The 25,126-nt window shown below is 37.1% G+C and overlaps 1 protein-coding gene across 2 annotated transcripts in view; it reads left to right on the forward strand.

Moving 5' to 3' along the window:
* KCNH5 (potassium voltage-gated channel subfamily H member 5) overlaps positions 1-25,126 on the forward strand; it is a 272,890-nt gene that overhangs the window by 202,248 nt on the left and 45,516 nt on the right. For both annotated transcript variants that reach the window (XM_075193403.1, XM_075193404.1), the window contains one exon: positions 5,329-5,528. In XM_075193403.1, the coding sequence (XP_075049504.1) occupies positions 5,329-5,528 (200 nt within the window). The remainder of the gene's footprint in view (positions 1-5,328; positions 5,529-25,126) is intronic.

The raw sequence follows: 25,126 nt of genomic DNA on the forward strand, positions 1-25,126 counted from the left end.
CTAAGAATCTTATTGGGAAAAAGAAAAATCATAATGTAGGAATTTATCATTTTTGGTTTTCTATTTGCTTTCAGGCTTTGTTTTCTAACAAATGATGTCACTCTGGGCAGAGTTAATAAAGTATACTGGAGGTTATTTGCTAACAAAGAGCAAATATGCAGAACCCATAACAACTTATTGATAATTTGACTTGATTGACTAACTTGAACTAGGTTGATGAAAGCTAATTGCTGATTGGTTGATATGGGTCACTTATTACTAGTTGAATGAGTTTCAAATTTCTATGAAATTAAGTGATTTAGGGCCCGTGAATAAGTTTGCAGAAATGATTTTTATTTGTTGGCAAAGTGTTGACCATCGCATCTCCCACAAATTATAGTTCCCTTGTTTTTTATTATTATGGAAACATTTACTCAATTTTGTTCTTAAAAGAGTACCCTTTTATTATTTATACACTTTGCCAACATTCTATTTGTATATTCCTTGCATTAAATGCATTTGCTAAATATGTTTTCTTTTTATATATATATTTATATTCTGCACACTTGCAAACAATCGGAGAACAGAAAAAAGCATTTATTTATGAAGAATATAAATTGTTTTTTTCCAGAGTGCAAAGGAAGATAGCTGAACATGTATTTTCTGCATTCTGTACAGATCTACAGTAAGGGTCAATTAGGAATAGTGGATAGTGTCTGCAATCCTTCATTCTGGGAGGGGAGAGGAGAGCACATTAATCTCCAAAGTTATCCACAAATTGAACCTTATGAACAGGACCATACATCATATCCTCTGCTACAGAAGCCACCTCTCGTCACATTTTTTCATGCAGCTTCTCATCCTACCCGAATGTCATATCACATATTTAAGTAAAACAGCAGAATATGAGTTATAGCTTTCAATGTGATTTACTGTATCTTTTACTATAGTTGCCAATATGTGTCTAAGGAAATGCTAAACTCTCCTTTATCTTAGGGAAATCGATGTTCTCAGTTGAGTTATGTTTCCAAGTGCCTCCGATTCTACTTGTGAGATTCCGAAATAGACTATTTTATAATTTATGGAAGCTTGACCTAGCAGGAGAGTTCTTGCCCAGAAAACACTACAGAAATTCCTAGACCTGTGGGACATGTTTCAAATTTAAAATGTGCCGAAAAGTACTATTGCCGTCAGCTGTCAAATTTTTGCTGTGGATTACAGTTTTGTAATTAGCAACGTCCGGATTGGATCATCAACCTAATAAGTGGAGCATTTTACTGTGCCTAAACTGTGGATCTGGAGAAGAGGGTTCTCCTTGTCGCTGTGACATAATGGGATGAGTTTTATTACGTGGTTCAATGAGCGATGATGTGTTGTAGCATAGCAACCAATCAGGAATCAGCGTTCTCATGTAGGGAGACTAATGAAAGCTCAAATCTGATTGGTTAGTATGAGTTACAGCTCTATGCCATGATAATAAATATGACAATGGATGCCAACCTTTTGGTGTTGTGACATACATGTTCAAACATGTGACACATTTATATAATAATTAAATAATTATGCCCCCTTTTAATAATGAAAAAAAAAAATTCTCCCATAAGTTATTAAATTAATTTTGACCCTCAATAAATAATGATTACCCAAATAATTTAAATGTCAATTGTGCTTTCACTTATGTTCTGAATGGCAAACTAGCTCAAACAGCATGTATCAAGCCATTCAGAAGCAGGTATTAAAACTGTCCTGTCTCTTGGATGGCGGTTTTAACCAAACCAAACAGCCGGCGGTTTAGCTTTTTCAATCTGCCACACATCACCATCTGCCTTAAATCTCAGCCTCAAACCGCCTTATAGTAAATGCGGCGGTTCGGATCACTAAACCACTGGTGGTTTGTGGTGGTTTAAAACCGCCACCAAACTCGATTCTTAGTAAATCTAGCCTATAGACTGGAAAGCAGAACCTTGATTGAGTAGACCAGGCAAAAAAGGTTGTTTATATGAAGTGGTCCATAGAGGTTAATGCCAGGAAACACATTTACACAATTAATTATACAGTAATCAGACTGTTTATGACATACATTACTTACATTTATGCATACATATCAGGCAAGCTTAATAGTTGGCCATTACAAATTACACCCAGTAAGCCTCAGATGACAGAAAGAAAGACTTATATTAAATAAAAGGAAAATAATAACGTACTTGAAACTCTGTTTGTTGGGGAAAGTGACATTTTGCCAGTAGGTAATGATCAAGAGAGTGTGTATTGGTCATTATCAAGACATGTAATTCATCAGAATACATCTTGTAGTCATATATATGTTACCAGCAGTCATGTCATTATAAAGGGGCATTAGTGCGCTGGAACATCAATGAAAATCGACAGTGTATCAGGAATTGACATTGCATTGTCTTCTGTCATTTAATTTTGAAGGCTGATATTGTTTGAACTATGACATAATTTGTAACCTTTTATAATCCTACAATGTACTATACAGTACTCAGTGTTCCTGAGACATCTTGCAGTAACCAATTCTTGATAACTAATAACTACTTTGTTAAGATATCATTAGGTACTTAAGAGTTATGTAATCATTTAAATGTGACGTTAATTGAATTTGAACTGACTCATTATATAATTATTTTCGTCTGCGTCCTTTTGTAAGTTTTACTTACTATATTGTTTTAGCTTTCTGGCTTCCTTTTGTGCTCTTCAGACAGATATTTATATTACCAGGCAGAGTTGCTTATTACTGTTTCCTGGATCGTGACTATCATGTCGGTTACATTGGCATTAGCTCTTTGGAGGATCCCACTTCCGGTTCCATTCTTAGGTGTGTGCCTACACCACTTCCTCTGTAATCTTATTGATTTGCCCAGGAGGTGCATTCACACATTAGGCCTGATTTTTTTAAGAAAAGTAAAGCAAAAAAAAGAGTAACTTTGCACCCTGGCAAAACCATGTTGCATTGGAGGGGGAGGCAAATTTAAAATGTGATGGCAGATTTATAGTTGGGGTATAGATCAACTTTAAATTTCAGTGTGCAAATAAAGTTATCAAGTATTTGTGTGTTACATGAAAAAACAGCCACTATGTATCTTATGTGCAAAATAATAAAGTAATTTGCACCCCTTGCCTTGTAACATGGTTCTATCCAGGAAAAAACGTACTCATTTTTTTGCCTTACTTTCCGTAATGAATCAGGCCCATTGGGTTTACTGGCTTTAAAATACTGCTCAGTGCACAGTACCGCCTAGGGCATGAGCAACATGTATCCTAGTGCCTGTAGCTGCATACTTATTCTGACTACTTGTTATCAACGTGACTTTTTCCCGACCTTCCCTGTCAGCCATGACCTAGCACAAAAGTGCAAAACTGCCTGCACAAAATCTCTTTTATGTTGTAATGTGCCTACAAATGTACCTAGATTTATGGGAAAATAAAATGGATTTGCAAAATTGCACCATCTGCAAGGTGCAAAAGTTTCTGCTAGGAGGAGTCATGAGCATGAAGGGCGTTCCCTACTATGTGCTGATTAAATTCGTGGATGGATTGTTTTTTCCGGTGTTTCCAAAAACTGTGATGTGGTTATTTACCGTGAAAAGAAAAAACGTAATGTATTTACTTAACATTGTCAGATATCTACGCACAAATGCATTAAAATAATCTGCAGGCGTAAATCACTTTAATATAGTACACAGAATGAAATGTATCCTTATAGGATAGTGATGTATGCTACACAAAAGTAACTTCTATAAATACCTTCTCATTATGTTTACAAAAGTAATAATACCAGGGGCGATCTTTTTTTAAGCTGCTAGACATATAATGCATATGGGCTTTTACAAACAGTGAAAATTGAGTGTGGAAACAGTAAAATCTAATTTTAAAGTACATCCCAGTGGCTGGTTGGGCTGGGGGGGCAGGGTGTCGTCTCTTCCCTGGTCCAGGCCCATTTTGGGCTGCCTTGGGCTGGATTTGTGGGCCATCTGCCTTTTTTTTCTTTACACACTGTCGGGCTTAGGGTAAACTCCAGCCATCCCCAGAAAAATCCTACTAAATCTTCAATAATGTCAAATATAATTTTCTCCTACAATGCTGGTCAGCCAAGCCAGTATTGTAACTGTGTTTGAATCATGAAAGTGAGGAGATGCCAGGCAGTATATTTACTAAACTGCGGGTTTGAAAAAATGGAGATGTTGCCTATAGCAACCAGTCAGATTCTAGATGTCATTTTTTTTAGAATTTACTAAATAAAAACTAGAATCTGATTGGTTGCTATAGGCAACATCTCCACTTTTTCAAAACAGCAGTTTAGTAAATATACCCCCAGGACTGTCTTTATTACATGTGTCCCTAGGGTATATTTGAATGTTTATATTACACTGGTAGAATTGCTAATAAAAATAATGTGTTTCCCCATCTAAAGTGCATCTGGAGGTTGCAACACATCCCATTGAAAGTACAGATTGAGTGTGGTGGAGCTGTGTGTCCCTCTGCTAACCGTGCTCTCATGGGCTATCTTTACCCCTTGAAACTTATTTTAAAATCAACAAAATCACACTGTTGCAAGTAGACATAAAAGTGCCTGCATGTCTCTCAAATCCCCCGATCCTCTCAGCTTCTCCAACCAGAAGATCCAAACTTTTGCTTAGTCCACAGATATTGCCATCTTGACACACAAGATAATGCAAACACAGGCATATCATCACCATCAGCTATTTATATAGTGTCACTAATTCTGCAGCGCTGTACAGAGAACTCTCTCACATCAGTCCCTGCCCCATTGAAGCTTACAGTCTAAATTCCCTAACATACACACAGACCGAGAGAGACTAAGGTCAATGTAATAGCAGCCAATTAATCTACTAGAGTGGCAAAAAAACGGAGCACCTGGAGGAAACCCGCGCAAACACGGGGAGAACATGCAAACTCCACACAGATAAGGCCATGGGAATCGAACTCATCACCCCAGTGCTGTGAGGCAGTGGTGCTAACCACTGAGCCACCGTGCTTAGCAATTTGTACTGTGGGTTTACATTTTTGCTTCTTTGCAAATTACCTTTAAACTATTTTTTCCTTTTAATTGTATTTAGTGTCTTTGCAAAATGTGAAGGAAGATATGGAGGTAAAATAACTAAAATAAACAATAAATAAAAAGTAACAATTTCTGGAATAAATGCCTTGAACAATACAGAATAGACATTGTACCATGTAATATTGAATTAGAGAATGTTGAAATGCTATTTCATAGTGATGTAGACATTTGATAATTGATGACGATGTCACAACTGTTCATTTGTAGCAGAGCGTGAAACCTGTTTCTCTCGGCCTCTTCTCTTTCAGCTCTACTTTATGCAACAATTTTTGGAAACGTAACCACCATTTTCCAGCAAATGTATGCCAACACCAACCGCTATCATGAGGTGCTGAACAATGTGCGTGACTTCCTCAAACTTTATCAGGTCCCTAAAGGCCTTAGCGAGAGGGTTATGGATTACATTGTATCAACGTGGTCCATGTCGAAGGGCATTGATACAGAAAAGGTACGGGTGCATGAGGTAAACACTCAAGCATTATACATTTCAATTTATTTCTTTTTCATTCTAACAAATGCAAATGTTCATGCACATTACTAAATAAAAGCCGCTACAAGTGGTCGTTTTATGCAGCATGTGGTTGTTTTATTTTTGGCAGAACCAGAGTATTTAGCAATGTGTGACTGCAAACTGTGTACAAGGCTCATTCGATCCATTCAATCCAGTCTCTTCATACCAGCTAATGTGATCATGTGTAGTTCTGTGGTTGACAACTAACAAATCTCAAAGGGTCACATGTGGTTCTCCTGGGTAAATGTATCACTTCATACCCTTCCTAGTGGTCCTAATTTTACAGCATGCTTGTGCAATCCTTTTACACATTTCATATTCTTAGTGTCACGGAATTGCAGAGATGGCCGCTAACCGGTATTGGCACAACTGAACAGGGAGGCGCGGAGTCTAACGTACCCCCGGTATTCACCGGGGACCCCAAGGGGGTTTGGGCTTAGCTGCAGAGGGTACGCAGGTCGCGGTTCTCCAAAACAGTCACCTGTGTAGCGACAATAGTAGACAGGCGTAGTCAGGCAATCCAGGTCAGAGCCAACCGAGCTGTACACAAGGAGGATCCAGAGAGAAGTCAGGTCAAGCCAAATAGTCAAACCAGCCGGGCAGCGAGGTACCAAAACGAAACACAGGAGAGTAGTCACAGGAAGCCAAGTCAGAACCGAATAACACACTGGATCAGAAGTTCAGGAAACGCTGGAGCAGGAGTGAACCAATACTCTGGCACTAGACATGTGTCAGAGGCTGCTTTATATACCCTAAGGTGCATCCTGATTGGGTTAGGGAGATTTTGGCGGTCAGACATGCTGGCTGCCGACAGGTGAGCAGAGATAGCGTCCCGCTGCTAGGCAACAGGATGTGGTTGCTGAGAAGGTGCAGGCGTCTGTCTCCTACACCAAGTGTCAGTGCGGAGACGGCACCTGACACTTAGCTAGCCAGTGATTGGTTGGTGATGCTGTCAAGGGCCACCAATGAGATATTGGAAAATTATAACATGTTGCCTTCTACTAATGTGAAAAGACCAGGAAAGGCTTGAGGACTAATATTGGCATACAAATCTATGAAAGTTTTAAGAAGTTGCTTGTTGCTGATCCTCATATCTAGTTCTACATTTAAATGAAACACTTTGCAAACTGGATGGGGCCTTTTAAATAAAACAATACAAAAAGATATTGAACTCAAAGGGGGAGAAGTACAAAGGAGAGCTACATGGGAGCGCCTTTAAAGGGAGGGCTACAAAAAAACCCAGAATATTATTGTTATATAATTTTATTATATTATTGTAAGCAAAGACCATGGAAAAAAATAGACATTTATTTAAAGAGCGACTATCGCCTTCTCGCAAAGCAGACTGTCATTTGGTGAGCTGCAACTATGTCCCTGAGATCCAGTGACTTCACTGGGGTATGTCTTCAGGAATTTTTGCTAGCCATAATCAATTATGAAAACGTGCTAATTCTTAGGCTGTATTCTACTGAATATTGGTAAACCCCAAAAGATTGCTCTCTCCAATGTGAGTAGGTAACACCCATTCTTTGTACGGTTTGGGCAACCTCCAAGACTGCCTTTAACAGTGCTCAGCTAGACGACACTTGGAGGAAAGACAAAGATATTGGTATGTGATTGGCTAGGTGCAGCTTGACTTTAATCACACTCTGCCCTTTTTCGGCCCTTAGCACTCCGCTGTCTTTAAGTGTTTTCTGGCTGTTCGCTGTCACATATTGTACAGTGATCAACTTTAAAGGATCAATATACCCCAAACTGAAAATACAGAAGTTATACCCCATCCAAAAAATTTACTTACCTGGGGTCTGGCATTAGCAAGTCTCAGTTGGTTCGGCAACGTCTTGCCCAAAATGGCTCTGTTCACTTGCTACATGTTACCTGTCTGAAAATAAAACCGGGTCCACAGGAATCCCTTAAATCTCATATACCCTAAACACATAAGCATATTGCCTATTTGACATATTTATTAAAAATAAACCTCTGAGGAAGTAAGTTTCGTAAAAAAAAAATAATATTTTGAGAAAAAGGCTAAAGAATACTGTTCACGTACTTCCAACAGATGAATCTAAAACACTACTTAGCAAAACAAAGGAAAATATTTATCTTGTATGTTTGATGAAGTTTCCTGTCACTTTGAGAGATCATATTTCACTATCTCCCTGTGCTCCAGCGAGTTTTATCCTTTAAGCTATTAATTGCAATCCATTAATTTTGTTAACATTCTAACATCTAATGTGGTTACCTGCCAACGCATATTTGTCCCACAGATGTTTAGATATTTTAGTTACAAATGATTGAGAGCCTCCATTACTTCACAATGTTCCACAGAGCTCCGTACACAACTATTGGATTGATTGCAAATGTAAAGCTAGCTGCAACACATTAAAAGGTCCATGTTTTAAAGGAGAGGTCCAACCAAAGAAAATATTTAGCGTTAACCCGCTCTAACCTTTCTCAGCCGAGTCAAAGCCTGGGGGTAAATGTATCATAGTGCGGGTTGTACAAGACGCTGGAAATCGGCGAGATGACAGCTTAAATTTAAAGCGGCGCTGCCTTGTAAAGGGAAACTTCCCTTTACAAGGCAGCGCCGCTTTAAATTTAAGCTGTCATCTCGCCGATTTCCGGCGACTTGTACAACCCGCACTATGATACATTTACCCCCTGGTCTGATGTCTTCAGAAACCTGTTTGGCATAGAATGAGTAAAGTAATGGGATAATTGGTGCTTCATCTATAATTGAGTAGAATAAATACAAATATATTGTTTTTTTGCACTATTCTTGGACATGTGTTAAAACATTTTGTAAATAAAATAAATTAGCCTTTTTATAAGCTCTTGATTTTTAATCTGTATGTCCTTGACTTCATTTGCATGGTTTTGATTTTAGTAAATTGACTAAACACACTATAGTTTCACAGAAGCGAGTCTGCGCTGTCTCCTAAGTAAATTAAATGGTTAATTTTTTTTCTTGTTTGTTATTGGTCCAGTGATCAATTCAGTGTTTTAGAGAAATCTATGTAGGATTTTAAATTGCTATAGTAATATCTTCTGACTTGCAGTATAACAGGTTTACAGTCTTATTCCTTTATGACTGGAGGCATCAATGTGAACCTCTCTCAGTGTAGGCATTACCGTGCTGTATATTCTGGGGGAACAATTAAATGAAAATGGAAATAGGCTTCACTGAGAGTATATTTCTTACGTAATGTGATGTGTAAGCAGTCAAAATAATATACAGATATGATAACTTTTAGTAAATTGTTGTTTTTTTCATTCTGAATTCTCAAAAATAAAATATGCCCTCTTATGAATGATTTGCTGAGTTAACAAATGAACAATTAAAACAGTCTGAACCATATGGGCAAACTAGACACATGCCTAAGGCAACACTGATCATGGGGCAGCATAGACATGGTTTAATGTTCAAAGTGAAAACAAGTAAATAAAATTAATATTTTATAATTAATGTTACAATTCCATGGAATAAATTCTGTGTGTGTTTTTTTTTACATAAATCTCTCTGACCCTCTGAACACACCTTGTTCTTTTTTCACTACTTGTTTTCTTCAAACTGCACAATTCCCCACACCCACTAATTCACCTGCCACCATTACTCAGATTTAGTGACCCTCCCCTCAGGAACAAGCTTATGTGCTGTAATGCCAATGCCTTGCAATGGCAGCTATATTAATATCCCACAAAGATGTTTGCAAAGGGAAGACATCCAAGAAAAATGACATCTTCATGTTACACACGTACAAAATAGTTTAAGAAAAAAACACAAAAACAAAATGTCACGTGGGATTGCTGATTTAATTAACATTCTTTACTGACATTCACAAGCGCTAACATGCTTGGTCAATAAATTCTTCTCTCGGGTTCAGTGCAACTCAAAGCTGCAAAACGTACAAGCGATCCTTTCTTACCGCAAGTTATTAAACGCAAATAGTTTGTCAGCGAAACTTGCTCGTATTACATATAGTTCATGTTGAAATTTTATTTGAAAGCTTTTGAGCTGTTTTTATTATAACATTATAGCATTTTGTGCCGCCCACCAAACAATATATATATTTGTTTAATTAAGTCAACCTCATCCGTTCTATAGCACGGTAGCATTTTACTGATGCCACACAGAGTCAATGTATGTCTTGATAGCAATCTGTCAAATTAAAGAAAAGCGTGGTACACACACTGGTTCAAATTAGACTCTACGCTCTAAAAGAGCACCGTGGGTTCCAATGGTAATGAACAGCTGCCCTGATTGTTATAGCAACAGATCTTCTAAAAATAATACAGTAAGGAATTGTCACGGAAAAGGTTGATATGTAACTTTCAGAACAAGTGAAATGACTCTAGAAAAATAAAATAATGATTTGATATACTAAGGTGAATGACATTTAAAATAACTTGCGGTTCTATAAGGTGAGACTGAGACAGTATGATCAACAGTGAAGTGCTGTTAATAACATAGGGGTCCCGAAACCACCCTGTCCTGGGTGTTATAAATAAGGAAATTAACCAGTCAGAACTGGGGGCAGAGAAAGTAATTCATATGTGAATCTGTCTTAAATGCAGAACTGGATGATCTTATTAACTCCTTCATGACTGGAAGTGTTTTAACCACACTATGGGTCTGCTGCATAGTTGGGCGTAAATTACTCTAAAAAAATAAAATAAAATAAAAAAGCACAGAAAAATAGCGTTTATCGGTCCATATTCAGAGTTGTACACATCTGCCCTATAGCAGGCTCTATGCGTATTTCTGCAGGTCAGCTTAAACCCCATTTAACTCATCCAGCACTTGCTCTTTATTTTAGCGACAGATTGAATTTTCTTTTGGTAGCATAGGCATAGTAAAATATTTTTTGGAAGTGCGTTATACCAAGAAAACTGACAGATTTAGGAAATATATAATGTACTGTGACTCTTCCTGTTACTGTTACCTAGATAGAGTAACCACATAAACGTACTCTAAATATCATTTGTGAAGTTCTTCTATAATGATTGGGATTCCACATATTAGTGTAACTTACATCTCACAGACATATCACCTATCAGTGCAGAGAGTATACCTCCCAATAATCCCAATGTAAAAGAGGTGTATGTGGCTTGAATCAAATGCGGGTGTAATTGGGGGTTTGCTTGGATCAGGGTTGGGCTTTATATTATGACGATTTTGCACTTGATTGGTGGTATGGTGATAAGCAGTGAATATCTGAGACATATCTTCCTTGCAGCTCCCTGGTCTTCCCTAAACCTAAAAATCCTTCATGACATCCTCTACCCTGCCCACCTTCCCCAAACTGACCTACTCTGACTTTCATCCAACATAGATACATTTCAGGACAAAGAACCTTTCTCCGATCCTGAGGACCCTAATGTTCAATTCCTTATCTCCTTATGCTTATATCTCCTTGTTACTACATCTAACCTCACACACTTGTTCTTTCTGGGGGAAGAGGAGGAGAATGTGTGCTAAGCTCTTCCCCTAGTGGGTATCCCACAGAGCTACACCCATGCATTAATGTCTTGATGTGTTTTGCACTCTCACTGCAAAGAGATCCTACTAAGACCCCAGCGGGTGTCTCGCTAGAACCCACTCTCTGTTGGGCATCCTGCTAATTTCTCCCCACTCATTTCTGGCTGGCTATGACATTTTGCAGCTTTGGTAGCGATTCAATTTCTGTACTCTGGATGACAATGGCGTCCCAGTAATTGGGTCTTGCTATGTTGCACTTTGCATCATATTGCTGTGAAAACTTGGGGTAATTTAGTCAATATCAATATTTAATTTTTATGCAAGGAATCAATGTTGTCCTGTATTCCCCTTTCTTAGCTCCCTTCTTTAGCACCTGGATGACCTGTTCTTAAGATTTAGGTTCCAAAACGTCTTGTGTGTAAGCCTTGCATGTAAGTTTGCAAGATGGTATCTTTTCTGTGATCTCGTGTGACGTGTGAAGTTCAGTTTCCTCTTTGAATTATGGTTGTTGAGTAGTGTTTGGATTTGCAGTTTCATTGAATTGTTCTGCCCCTCACACGTCTAGCGTTGCCTCGTCTGGAGATGCTGGTGTCAGACTTTTTGAGGAAGACTCATCAACATATAAACTATGGTTTATAATTCTGCAAACTTTACTTTTCTCACTGTGCGCTACCAAAATGCCTTATGTTGTTTTGTCTCTCGATTTGGAGCGATTTCCATTTGGGATGTGCACATTGGACACACTGATGTTCTTTCTATTCTACAAGGTGTAGCCATTAGTGATTCTGATGGTAGATGATTATGGAAGTAGGCTGCTGTGATTATTTGGGAGGTTGGCATCCAATAGCACTTTTTGGTGTGTGTTTCTTCCTTTCTGCAACTCTATTTTGTTCTGGAAGTTGTTGTGTTGGTATTCAATACCCTGTTCCTTAAAATTTGCCTGATTGCAGAAAAATTGTTACATCATCATCATCATTATTATCAACATTTATTTATATAGCGCCAACAAATTTGTAGCGCTTTACGATTGGGGACAAACACAGTAATAAACAAACTGGGTAAAACAAACAAAGAGGCGAGAGGGACCTGCTCGCAAACAATGTATGGGACAATGCTATATGATCCAGTTACAAAGCAATATTTGTCAGAGGGTTGTTGTCTTGTGTGAATTGTGTAACTGGTGGTAATAGGGTAATCTAGGGAGATGAAGATGGTGGTTGAGGAATATTATAAGCTTGCCTGAAGAGGTCAGTTATCAGAAAATGCTTGAAGGTTTGTAGACCAGAAGAAAGTCTTATTGTGCGAGGGAGGGAATTCCATAGAGTGGGTGCAGCTCAAAAGAAGCGCTGTAAAGGGGAATGGGAGGATGTGATGAGAGTGGATGAGAGCCACAGATCTTATGCAGAGCGGAGTTGTTGAGTTGGGAGATATTTTACATAATGCTGCTGTTTTAGTTTTCCTACATCTCACTTTTCTACTCCTTTCATTTTTGTGTATCTGGAGTAGTTTCTTAAAGTCACACAATACTTCTTTCCAGCTGGCATTACCGTTATTATTGTCCTGCACACTTTACAAAGGATCAGCTCCAGCGGGTGCCTTGCTCTGTTCTGATTTTCTTTTCTTCTTGCTTTTGCTTCACAGTGGCAGATGCATTTCATAAGTGCATCGTGATATAGCTAAATAAGTCATGCTTTTGTGTAGCAGTTTATGTATTGCATCTTTGCCACGTGTGAATGTGCTTCCAGTGTAAGTGGTGATTTATGCCTTACTGACAGCTTTTCAGCTTCGGTGTACACTTGGAGCATAGAGTGCATATTTCATAAGAATTCTGTGCTTTTGTCACTGCACAGGAAGTGCTGACCAGTTCCTTTCACATCCCCACTTATCCCATATGCAAATTGTGTCAATTAATTTGGTGAAAAAAACTTTTGACTTATTAATATTGACGAACAGCTTTCTTGAATAAATTTAAAACACCCATTCAACTAAGTATCTAGTTCATACTTGCCAACATTTTTTTTTTTTCTTCCGGGAGATGCCGGCTGGGACGTGGGCGTGCAGGGGGCGGGGCTGCGAAATCGCGTCATTTTGGCCCCGCCCCCGTGACGGAATGATGCAAATCGCGTCATTTTACAGTGGGGGCGGGGCTAAACGCCGCGATTCCGGGTGAATCGCGGCGTTTAAACTAAATTTTTCCCCCTTCCTATCAGGGAGATTGCCACACTCGTCCGGGAGACTCTCGCAAAATGCGGGAGTCTCCCGGACAATGCGGGAGAGTTGGCAAGTATGATCTAGTTGTCTGGATGGAGCCTTTGCTGTGACTGAGATTCTCCTGTGTTGCTCTTTTTGCAAAGCGAAAAAACTCTGCATCCTCATCATACTTTCTTCAGCTTTATGAGGACACAGGGTTCTCAGATCACTAGGGCAACCAGTTAGGTGAAAAACAGAATTATAATTTATTACGTAGTAACAATCAGACTTATATATAATTAAATATTATTAACAAATTGCCAGAGGTTTACCGTTACCTAATGTTCAGCTCTTTTGGTCACTGTGACCCTACTATCACCCACTCAAACCAGATATATGAATAGGTCACTGTCTTAATGATGCTGGCTGTCCACGTCAATATAATCCACAGGACCTTTCAGAGCCAGTCTCAGAATAGTTACAAAAGCTCTCCGGTTCCAATCATCTGGGTAGTAAAGCTCAGCAGCTTAAAATGGTTGCGATGTTCCGTGGTCCATAATCTGTTATCTTCACGTCTCTACCAGCTTGGTAGGGACAAGGTTATCTATCACCCCGCTTCTTAGGCGGGCACACAGCTTCGCCAAGTCTGCGGCAAATTTCCCTCCGGTAAATGAGTTGCATATCTGTAGTAAAGACAGATAGAAAATAGACGACTTTAAAAGTTATAAACTAAGTGGGAAATTAAGGGTTAAAAAGTAAATAATTTTACAATCAATAGTAATGTGAGGAAAAATTAGGTACAGCAGTAATGGTTTAAAAAGGAACCCCTAGTTTCCTCACAAGCTTTTAAGTGCTGTTTCTGCTGTCACAGTCCCTTTTACTTTTCTGAGTTCTTTCCTGTGCTTATGTTTATTCATTTGTTTGCCTTTGACCAATTCCAAAGTAAGTTGTTATTTTAGCCTAGAGTCAGTGTCATTAATTAAAGCATCAAGAGTACAGAGGAGTAAAGATGTAATATGGCTTTAAATTGTTCATTTTTTATTATACAGTTTATTTAAATGCTTTCTCTGATTTCTCTGAAATTTCGAGAATTCTTTTTACATTCTCTTACCTCTTCCGCTGTATATTTTGAGTAGCAGTTACTGTTTACTATTCACATTTGATCTTTCATTCCGTTTCTGAAGTGCTTTTCACTTGCCTTTTGCTGTGGGTTCATTCTTGATGTGAATCAGTTGATCATCTTTCGCTATTAAGATAGTACTACAGAGTACTGCTTTAGCCTGTCTGTTTTATATATACTAATGATCATTGCAATTGCAGTGATACATTAAAGGAATTAACACTTTCAATTTTCATGGCTGGCAATTAATTGATTTCGCTATATCGGATAAATTCTCCAGACTGGTAGATATTACCAGACGACCAGCTTTTTTCTCTTTCTCCAACGACTTACAAAATCAGATTACAATAATGCTAATATGGAACTCTAAATTTAGGTCCTTTCTAAATAAGGACAAATTGACACACTTGGGGACCAAGAATTTAACTGTATTCATTGTACACTGGATGCGTTGTAGACAATTTATGCTGCTCTAGTTATCCCAACAGAGGAACAACAGCAAACATCGCCCAGGAATAGGAAGGAGAATACAAAGGGTCCAAGGTAGAACATGCGCTCAAATTACTTAGCAGACATTTTTATTTAAAAAAATTAAAGAAATCAGTTATATGTAATTTAACATGTATAAGACCCCGAGCATCACTCCCATAGCACCCCTAGGGGTATATTTACTAAACTGTGGGTTTGAAAAAGTGGATTCTAGTTATCATTTGTTTAGTACATTCTACAAAATGACAACAAGAATCTGATTGGCTGCTATAGGCAACATCTTCACTTTATCAAACCCGCAGTTTAGTAAATATACCTCCTAGTGTTAGATCATTTCTTAACATGTTCTAAGTTTGGATGTTTCTCACATACTTTTGTTAAACAAAATATCAAACAGATTTCCCCTGCAAGACATAAAAAAACATTTGAAGAAGAAAGAAAAACACAGCAAAGTTATATACTTTTTTTTATTTTATAACCCACATTTGTAGAATAAACCTCTAATAAAGTACATATGTTGGTATTCCTATAATATACAAGTTGCAGAATACAATGTGTGATATCATCATCGTCATCATTTATTTATATAGCGCCAACATATTCCGTAGCGCTTTACAATTGGGGACACATACAGCAAGAAACCAACTCGGTTAAACCGACAAAGAGGTGAGAAGGCCCTGCTCGCAAGCTTACAATCTATGGACAATGGGAGTTTGATACATGAGGTTACGTCTACATTTTGCATTTCGGTCCAGCCAGACTGCAAAGGTAAAAGTGATCTGTAAGCAAAATGATCCAGTCACCCAACAATGTTGGTCAGGGTGTGGGAAATTGTGTTACAGGTGGTAATAGGGTAATCTAGTGAGGTTAAGAGGGTGGTTGAGGAATATTATAAGCTTGTCTGAAGAGGTGGGTTTTCAGACAACGCTTGTAGAATAGAGGAGAGTCTTATTGCGCAAGGGAGTGAATTCCATAAAGTGGGTGCAGCCCGATAAAAGTCCTGTAACCGGGAATGGGAGGATGTAATGAGAGTGGATGAGAGACGCAGATCTTGTGCAGAACAGAGTTGATGAGTTGGGAGATATTTTGAGACAAGAGAGGAGATGTATGTTGGTGCAGCTTTGTTGATGGCTTTGTAGGTTAGTAAAGTATTTTATATTGGATTCGGTAGAAAACAGGCAACCAGTGTAGAGACATACAGAGTGATTCAGCAGAGGAATAACGATTTGCATGGAAAATCAATCTTGCCGCTACGTGCAAAATAGATTGTAGGGGTTTGAGTCTGTTTTGGGGAAGACCAGTAATGAGAGGATTGCAATAGTCAATGCGGGAAATGATAAGTGCATGAATTAAGGTTTTTGCAGTGTCTTGTGTAATATATGTGCGTATTCTGCAAATGTTTTTTAGGTGTACATAACATGATTTAGATATATAGAGTAGATGTGAGAAACAAAGGATAGTTCTGAGTCAAAGATCACACCTAGGCAGCGAGCTTGAGAGGTGGGGTTTAAGGTCATGTTATCAACAAAGATAGAAATGTCAGGTATGCTCTTGTTGGTGGGTGGGAATAGTGGTATATTTTGTGGTTGAATTAATTTTGTGAACGTTGCTAAGTAAAGAATAACAGCAAAGTACATTTTGTTGATTTTTGTTTACCCCTATATAAGGCATATCATTGAAAAATATATTTCATAAGTCACATGCTGCAAAATACAACATAATGCACTTGGGTGAGGAAACCTTTTTATTATAATATGTGGCGACACCGAGATATCGCTAAACAGCATGGACTCCTGAGTAAGCACATTAATGCAAACCTTTGGTGTTGAAAGGGTTTAGACATTTATTAGGCTCCAAAAATTGGATTATTAAGGTATAAATCTTGAATTCATGCATTATTTTTGCATTTTTTCACAATAGTCTAATGATCAATGACAATTACGGAATATCTATCTATCTATCTATCTATCTATCTATCTATCTATCTATCTATCTATCTATCAAACTCTTTTCCTCTGTCTGCCATGATGTGGTTGCTGCATTATGCAGTCATATAGAATATATAATGCAGAGAAATGACTCACAAACTGAAAGTTATGCTTTGGCTCAGGAGTGCAATTTTAAATGAGGTCCTGGGTGTTTTAGAATCTGTTGTGTCGAACTAAAACAATTCTAAAAAACACAGAGAAAAACAATCTCAGAGGTCGCCCGCTTTCCAATTCTATTTTTAAAACACTGAATAATATCTGTCTGTTTTATAAGCAAGCCGTATAGTGTATGTTTTCTGTACTCAAAAATACCACTTGGGCAGTTCATGACGTGCATGTCAATCATATTGAAAGCTGGACTTTAATATATATTTTTTTTAGTTTTGGAAAAACAAACTGTATTGGAGACGGTTTTGGCCAATCTTTAAAACTATTATAGCTCTCAAAAAACGCACACTGATAAAAGGCAGCATTTAAATTATCAACAGGAATGGAAAAAGAACACTTGCAATGCTTTCTGGAACTGTTCTTCACAGCTAAACCGCACATACAGTGTGTAAAAAGATTAGTGGAAAATATACAAAGCTCCTATCTTTGAAAAATAGGACTCCGCTGACTTAGGAGAGATTGCTGTGCTTTGAATTTATGTAAAAAGAAAAAAGAAAGAAGCTCTATCTGCTGTTGACGCTTTAAAGTTCTTGTGTTACTTTTAAGGAAGCTTTGATTCTTTTTTGGCAAGATGTGATGCCAGTGAGAGATCAATCAATCCAAATTAACACAACTGGCAAAGACATGATTTAAATTAATAGACACCATTTCAAGCATTATATATTATCTGGTGGTGGCTGGGTTAAATTATATTAAAGGATAACTCCAGACAGAACAATATTTTCATAGAAAGTACCATCCCGACGTTCTCAGGACGCCCGCTGTTCTTGGACTAGCCACCCTGATCAGTGTCTCTTATTGGACTAAACTTCAGACTGCAATATCTAGATCATTTTGGATCTGAGCCTGCCTGTAAATAGGCTGCTAGAGAAGCGGTTTGGATGGACTGAGTTGCTAGCTATCGGGAGGAAAACTTCATTAAAATATTATTCTGCCTGGAATTCACTTTCAAAAGCTTGCATATAGGATCTTGTAAAAAAAAAATAAGCTTCTATAATTCATCACCTGTTAATCTGGTCTACTTCAAGGTAAAACATCCTGATTGAGATGAGTTCAACTCTGCAAAAATGGAGGTATCTATTTGATGAACTATCCAGCTCTGGTGGACTTGACTCAATTCCCCAACTTTTCTCTTTAGAGATGACATCTACAGAGCCCTTGTTTAGTGCATTGCTCGTATCTCCTTAGACTTGACAGTACAGTATCCTGCACTACATCTTCTGTACGTCTGACGTCATGTATATATTCAATGCGTTTAGTCTTAGCGCAGACATAAATCCAAGGTTACTACTGGTCATCTCGCCAATCTTTTTAAAAGGATTTTGTCAGCCCTGTGCCCTTGACATTTATTGGGTTAACAAATCACATTATGACAAATCGTTCTCTGCCTATTAGGCTGCCAATAGTTTAGCGTGCCTGCCAGGTTGGCAATGACATCAACAGGCCTTTTGTTTAATACATAATAGCTACTGTGCTGTTTGGAAGCTGAGCAGCTGCAATAAGTCTCAGGTCTGTGTTTTGTTCACGTTATATCTGGACACTCTTCCTACCTTTTCCATTCTAGGCAGTTACATATGAACATTCAGCTGCTTTGTTTCCTTGAGATTTGTCTCCACTGTGCAAATAGTGCTTTTTACAGTGTCTCTCAAGGGCGCAAAGCTGCTGGCCACTTCAGAGTGCCCTTCCCCAAAGCACCATTCTCTCTAGGTGAGTGACTACATATTGTTCAATGCCCTCCTTCATACAAGAGCCAACTATTTATCATCATCATCATCTATTTATATATATAGTGCCACTAATTCTGCAGTGCTGTACAGAGAACTCACTCACATCAGTCCCTGTCCTGATAGAGCTTACAGTCTAAATTCACTAACACACACACACAGACACACACATACACACACAGAGACTAGGGTCAATTTAATAGCAGCCAATTAACCTACTAGTATGTTTTTGGATTGTGGGAGGAAACCGGAGCACCCGGAGGAAACCCACACAAACATGGGGAGAACATACAAACTCCACACAGATAAGGCCATGGTTGGGAATTGAACTCATGTCCCAAGTGCTGTGAGGCAGGGTCTACAGTTCTACAATCTCAGCTTTTTCTGACTGCAAGTTACCATCTGTTTTATTGAAATATGCATTGGTGTGCTTATGATGATTGTCATGATTATGGCATAATCAGGAGTATTGTCAGGAGTATATTAAATAAATGATTATTCCTAAATATATGTGTTGTTTTTATCATGTCACTGCCCAGTGTGAAATTAAGTCATGGGTTATATATTGAGGTTATTTCAGAGACTTATTATTATTATTATTATTATTATTAATAATAATAATATTTTTTATTTAGTACTTTCTACAAAATGACAGCTAAAATCTGATTGGTTGCTATAGGCAACATCCCCACTTTTTCAAACCCGCAGCTTAGTAAATCTAGCCCTTAGTCTTGTCACCTGGCTTGCATGGGTTATGCAGATAAGACATCTGTGACCATATAACTAGTCATCTAGGGTTTATGGCTGGATATTACCACAGGAGTGCAAGTATATTTCCTGTGGGAAAATACATAAAAAAGCATACTTTTAATAATCCATATTTGAGAAGACTGTTGCGTATATTTCATAAACACTAGTCTGATAGAGAAGATATAGAAATAAAATATCTTCCTAAGAAACCCATATTTCATAATCATATTTCCTATGCATATGTGCATAAACACATACTATGTTTATTGGATGTGTTATAGGATCCTGTGTTCCGCCATAATAATGATACAATGCCTTTGATTTTACTAATAACTAATCTCATTAATTATTGGGATATAACGCATTTTGTGTCTTTTTCGCTATTTTATTACCATGACAACTGTAAACAAGGTATCCCAGCTGTTATGCTTACGGATCCCAACTAGAAATCCATAAGCGCGACTTACCCGTTCCCTGTGTTTGACAAGGCTATATATACCGCCTAAGTATTACACATCTATTAACCTGCACGTCAGATAGCCCACCATTATGTTTTCATCACTGAATAAATTCCAATCTATCATTTACTTCACTGTACTGCATTATCTATATAAACATCCATTCATCCTATTCATTCTAGTTATCTAAACACACTAAACAGACGGAAAGGTACTAGTCTTTTACTTTACAAAGATAATCAAACGTGCAATACATAAATGCATACATATAATACAGATAATACATTATAGATTCAACAGTCATGATGTTATTTCAGAAGTAGGTAAATAATATCTTATTATGTTGTTGTTATTATTATTCTTAACCTATACTTTAGCAATCCTCATATGTATATTTAAGTTCAGGGTCTTCCTTTGTGTGTGTATGTGTGTAATATATATATATATATATATATATATATATATATATATATATGTGTGTGTGTGGGTAGCCACAACTTGAAGAGATCCATGCGATATTCTGGGGCCACACTAAGTTAAGTGCAGTGACCCTCAAAAATATCGCATGAGGTGAAAGGGTCTTAACTGCTATCATATAGAGGAAATTCTTTTTTGCGTTTCCAGAGGATTTTTTTTTTTTTTATATCATTACCTGTAAAAGGTTGATTGAAAGAGATCAAATCCTTGCTACCATTTTTGCTTGGCCCTAAGACAGGAGTGGAATCTATAATGTCCCATCACTGTTCTGGTCTTGTGCCCGTGCACCAACAGTATTTCCCACCAGTGTTGGGGTGTACTCCACTGTGCGTATCACTGGGTAAGTGACAGGGGATCTTACATCCTGCTTATCAGGTGGTGGTGCAGTGAGATCCAAGCCAGATAAATCTGCTTGATATCCAGCTATACTACCACTTTCCCTATTAAAAACACAAATTTGTTTAGTGGGTATTAACTCTGTAGAGTCCACCCAAGGATTACTTTTAAATAACTCTTTTATCGAATTTGAGAGGTCAGTTATTAAACCCTGCATATTCATGATCATTTGGGCTCTACTTTCTAAATCCTGTTGTAATTGTGCCAGTTGGTCTTCAGCAGAAGACATCCGATCATCTGCAGTATTAAGGTCAACACATAACTCAACGATTTCCTTATCTTTATCAATACAATTTTTACAGCTATCTTCCTGATTTATTACATTAACTTTCTTAGTCACCATACTTTAGCTATCATTTCTGCAAGTTCCGGTCTCCAAATTGTGTCCTCCAAAAACCTGGACTAACCAACATTTGGAACCTTTTATGGATTTTCTTAAACACACCTCACCTATCAAAAAACATTTGTTATGATTGCACACCTGGTCTAGCAGTTGTGCCCATAAGTTTTCTGCAGATGTATAACTATCTGGTATGACAGGATTAAACATACTACCTTCTGCGAGTTTAGTGATGTTAATGAAATCCATAGCTACCTGTTTGATGATCTTAATGACTGGTTTAACGACCTGTGTAAATACTTCCTTGTTTGTTGCGTGGAAATTAAGTCAATTGGTTCGTCTTGTAGACCTGAATTCACCCAGCCAAAATAGCCACTATTGGCTGTACGCGGATGACCGGTGCGCGCCATCTACTCAAAATTCCAAAGTGACGCCAAAGCACGTGTGCGCTAGACAACTTTCAAAGATGAGTTTCTGATGGAAATATGAGGTTGTGGTGCCTTTAATGGTTCTATGCTATTCAGGGTCAGTGTGATGTTACTCTGAAATAGAGAACAAAATAGCAGAGTATCGTGTTCTGCAAGAGATAAACACATAGCTATTTAACAAAAAATATTGCATTTCCCCAAAATTCTCAAGTTAGTGCACAATCAAACCTATTATTGTGCAACACTCAATCACTAGTCCACCTAGAGAAACAAATGTTAACATTAAATAGGCAGATTGTCCCTATTTTCCCTTGAGGAGATAATTCAGTCATTAAAGGTCATTTGTTTCATCATTATGAAAAATAAAAAAAGTACGGAAATAAAAATAGGTTTGCTGCAATTAATTATGGGTCTTCTAGCCATCATAATTGACGCGGTTTGGTTGTTTCATCATTTGCTATAGGATCCTGTGTTCCGCCATAATAATGATGCAATGCCTTCGATCTTACTAATAACTAATCTCATTAATTATTGGGATATAACGCAATTTGCATCTTTTTCACTATTTTAGTCACGTTGAATAATACATGTTAAGGCATGATGTTATTTCAGAAGTGGGTATTTAATATCCTATTCTGTTATTATTATTTATTATTATTATTATTATTATTATTATTATTATTATTATTATTATTATCCCATACTTTAGCAATCCTCATATGTATATTTAAGTTCAGGGTTTCCTTTGTGTGTGTGTGTGTGTGTGTGTGTGTGTATATCATCCAGTTTATATCTTAATCTGCGTATAATTTCGGCGCATGTAAACAGCAGTGGAATGCTAGTAGCCATTATGAGTGGCTGAAGCTCCGCCCACCGTCACTGCATCATCAGCGACGATATAGGAGCTCCTTCACAGGATGTTATATTATATTTCTCTTATGTTCCAAAAGAGGATTACCCTATTTATAGAAATCCTTATAAAACTGATTAGCATACCACAGTCTTCTTAAGTCACAGTTAAGGTTTTTTTGGGTGGGGCAAAAAGAAAATGTTTAAAAATACTAACAATTTTTAGGGTTCTGTCTGCTATTGAGGAACTTTCCAACTTCTAGCCTTCCCTCAGGCGACAGAATTACGCAAAGAGTATGTGTGTGGCCATTTCTATTTTTATTACTGTTTTATATTAAAGAAAACTGTGTTGATTTTTTATTTCAGTGTGTCTGTTTGTAATTTTTTTTATACAATAAACACTGTGACTTTCTTTGCCATATAAAACTCCATTTAATAATGTTCTGTTTTTGTATTCTTAAAGAATTTATGTCAAATTGGCTGTGTTTTATAATGCTACATTAGACAGAGAATTGTGTACTTTACAGTATCTCTGATTAAATTAGTTTGTGATTGTGTTTTGGGATAAGTCAGAAAGTAACTGAAGTCTTCCTAAAGAGTGTCAGCTCTTGAAAGAAATCTTAGTGGTGGCAGAAGTGGCTGTTAAAGAGTGTGAGATATAATGATGGGGGATTTTAGTAATTTCGAGACTAGATCAGGTGGTTTTATTTTGCGTAACTGTTCTACATCCTCATATCACGCATGCCCAGCTGAGGCTTGTTGTGACAATGATAATAGACATATTTTGTTTTTATTGTCGTAATGGAAAAAAGGAAAATATAAACAGGTAAAAAAATATATATACATTGCAGCTAATTGAGCAGATTAATGAATCATCCTAGACATTGATGTATGTTGGATGGACTTCCTCAAATATATGGTAGAATACAATAAACAACAAATAAATGTCAGTTTTGATAACCAATGAAAAGCAGGATAGAACAGTTCAGACTTAATTGCAAAATGTCAAACAATTTTGTTTAGCTTTAGTTTCACTTTGTGTAGTGTAGCACATTACCCGCTGCTTTAGCTAAACCACCTTAATTTATTCTGTGTTTATGACCTTTCCTAAATCAGACACTTTGTAAGCACTTTACATAGTTAATCACATTATTTATTTACTATTGCATTCTTTCCCTTGCATCCTGTTTTCCTTTCAGTGCTTACAGTGAAATTTATGTACCATTCAAATGTGTTCACAATATGGTTAAAACCCAAAGACCCGACTTTTTCTTATTCGAGTGGCAATTTAAGACGTTAATTTGCATATTCAATTATTGTTTAAGTTAAATTGTTCTTTACAGCTTTGATGTATTTCAAACTTAAGTAATTACAAGAGAAACAGAAGTGTCAGGAATTTATATTCACTGAATAAAGTTTTTCACTGCAGAATGACAGACAGAATTGAGGGGCTAAGAATGGGTTATATTTTATGCTCTCAGATTCATTGTTTTGTACTTTAATGCAGGTAAGCATACATAGATAACAAAAGGAATCTGGGGATCTAACATTTATATAGCACAAGTAAGGACATCATTTCCACAGGTTTAAGAAATATACATACATGTACCATTGCTTTAAGGTGCCCTGGCCACATGATGCACAAGCTCTAATAAGTAAAGCAGTGTTCCTATGTCTACCTCTATGCTACCAGATCATGCTAGTGTTAATCCATTGCCAGGGGGTTATTCATCAACAGGTTTATTAATAGAAAATAGGGATTCTAGAAATGCTTCCACACTTTGGTCCTACTTTAGAAATAATATTCAATATTCAATAATTCTACTAGATAATCTAAAACATAAAGAAATTAAACACTGGTGGGACTTAATTACATTAGAAAAGTACATTAAAATCATAGATTACCAAGAGGTTTAAGAATAATGAAAAATACAACTCTGGGGCTAGATAACAAAACTTTTTATGGATAGAATGTTAGATTTGTATTCATTTGAATTAATTAGTTGTTATTAAATTAAGAAGTGACTTACTGGCGAGATTACAAAAGGAACTTGATGCAATTTTTAAACAACTTTAACCATTCTCAAAAACTAAGCAATCTGATGCATACAGTAAAGAATATAAAACTAAACTGGAAAATCCTGAAAAGGGAGCAATGGAAATTAAATCTTCTAAATTTTAAATAGATAAAAGGATTTATGCTAAACCTCAGGCCAGATAGTGGCATAAAGATATAAGTAATTTTTTATTTATGGCAAGAGGCATATATTTCTAATAAAACTTTACATTAGACCCTAACCATTACAGATTCCTGGAAAGATGACACACAAGCTAACTAGGAAAAATATCATCATATTCAAGATTCAGATCATTTTGATCAGAAAGTTGAATGGAGACATAATTGTAATTTTAGTCTTACCACAATACACCAGTAGCCCAAACAAGCTTCAAAATAAAATATCACATAAAATATCAGCAGCATGTGGGCGCAGCCTGGCTTCAGGTCAAACCAGGTGCAAAATAAGAAATTCCATTACTATCCCTTCATTAGACTACATGAAAATTGCAAAAAAAAGTAAGGTTTTTTTATCGGATGGAAAGAGAGGATGATCAGCCAAAAAATTAAAGGTAATTTGTTTTAGTTAAATCTAATTATATATATATATATATATATATATA

Source organism: Mixophyes fleayi, chromosome 12 (assembly GCF_038048845.1).
Source record: "Mixophyes fleayi isolate aMixFle1 chromosome 12, aMixFle1.hap1, whole genome shotgun sequence".
Taxonomy (NCBI): Eukaryota; Metazoa; Chordata; class Amphibia; order Anura; family Limnodynastidae; genus Mixophyes; species Mixophyes fleayi.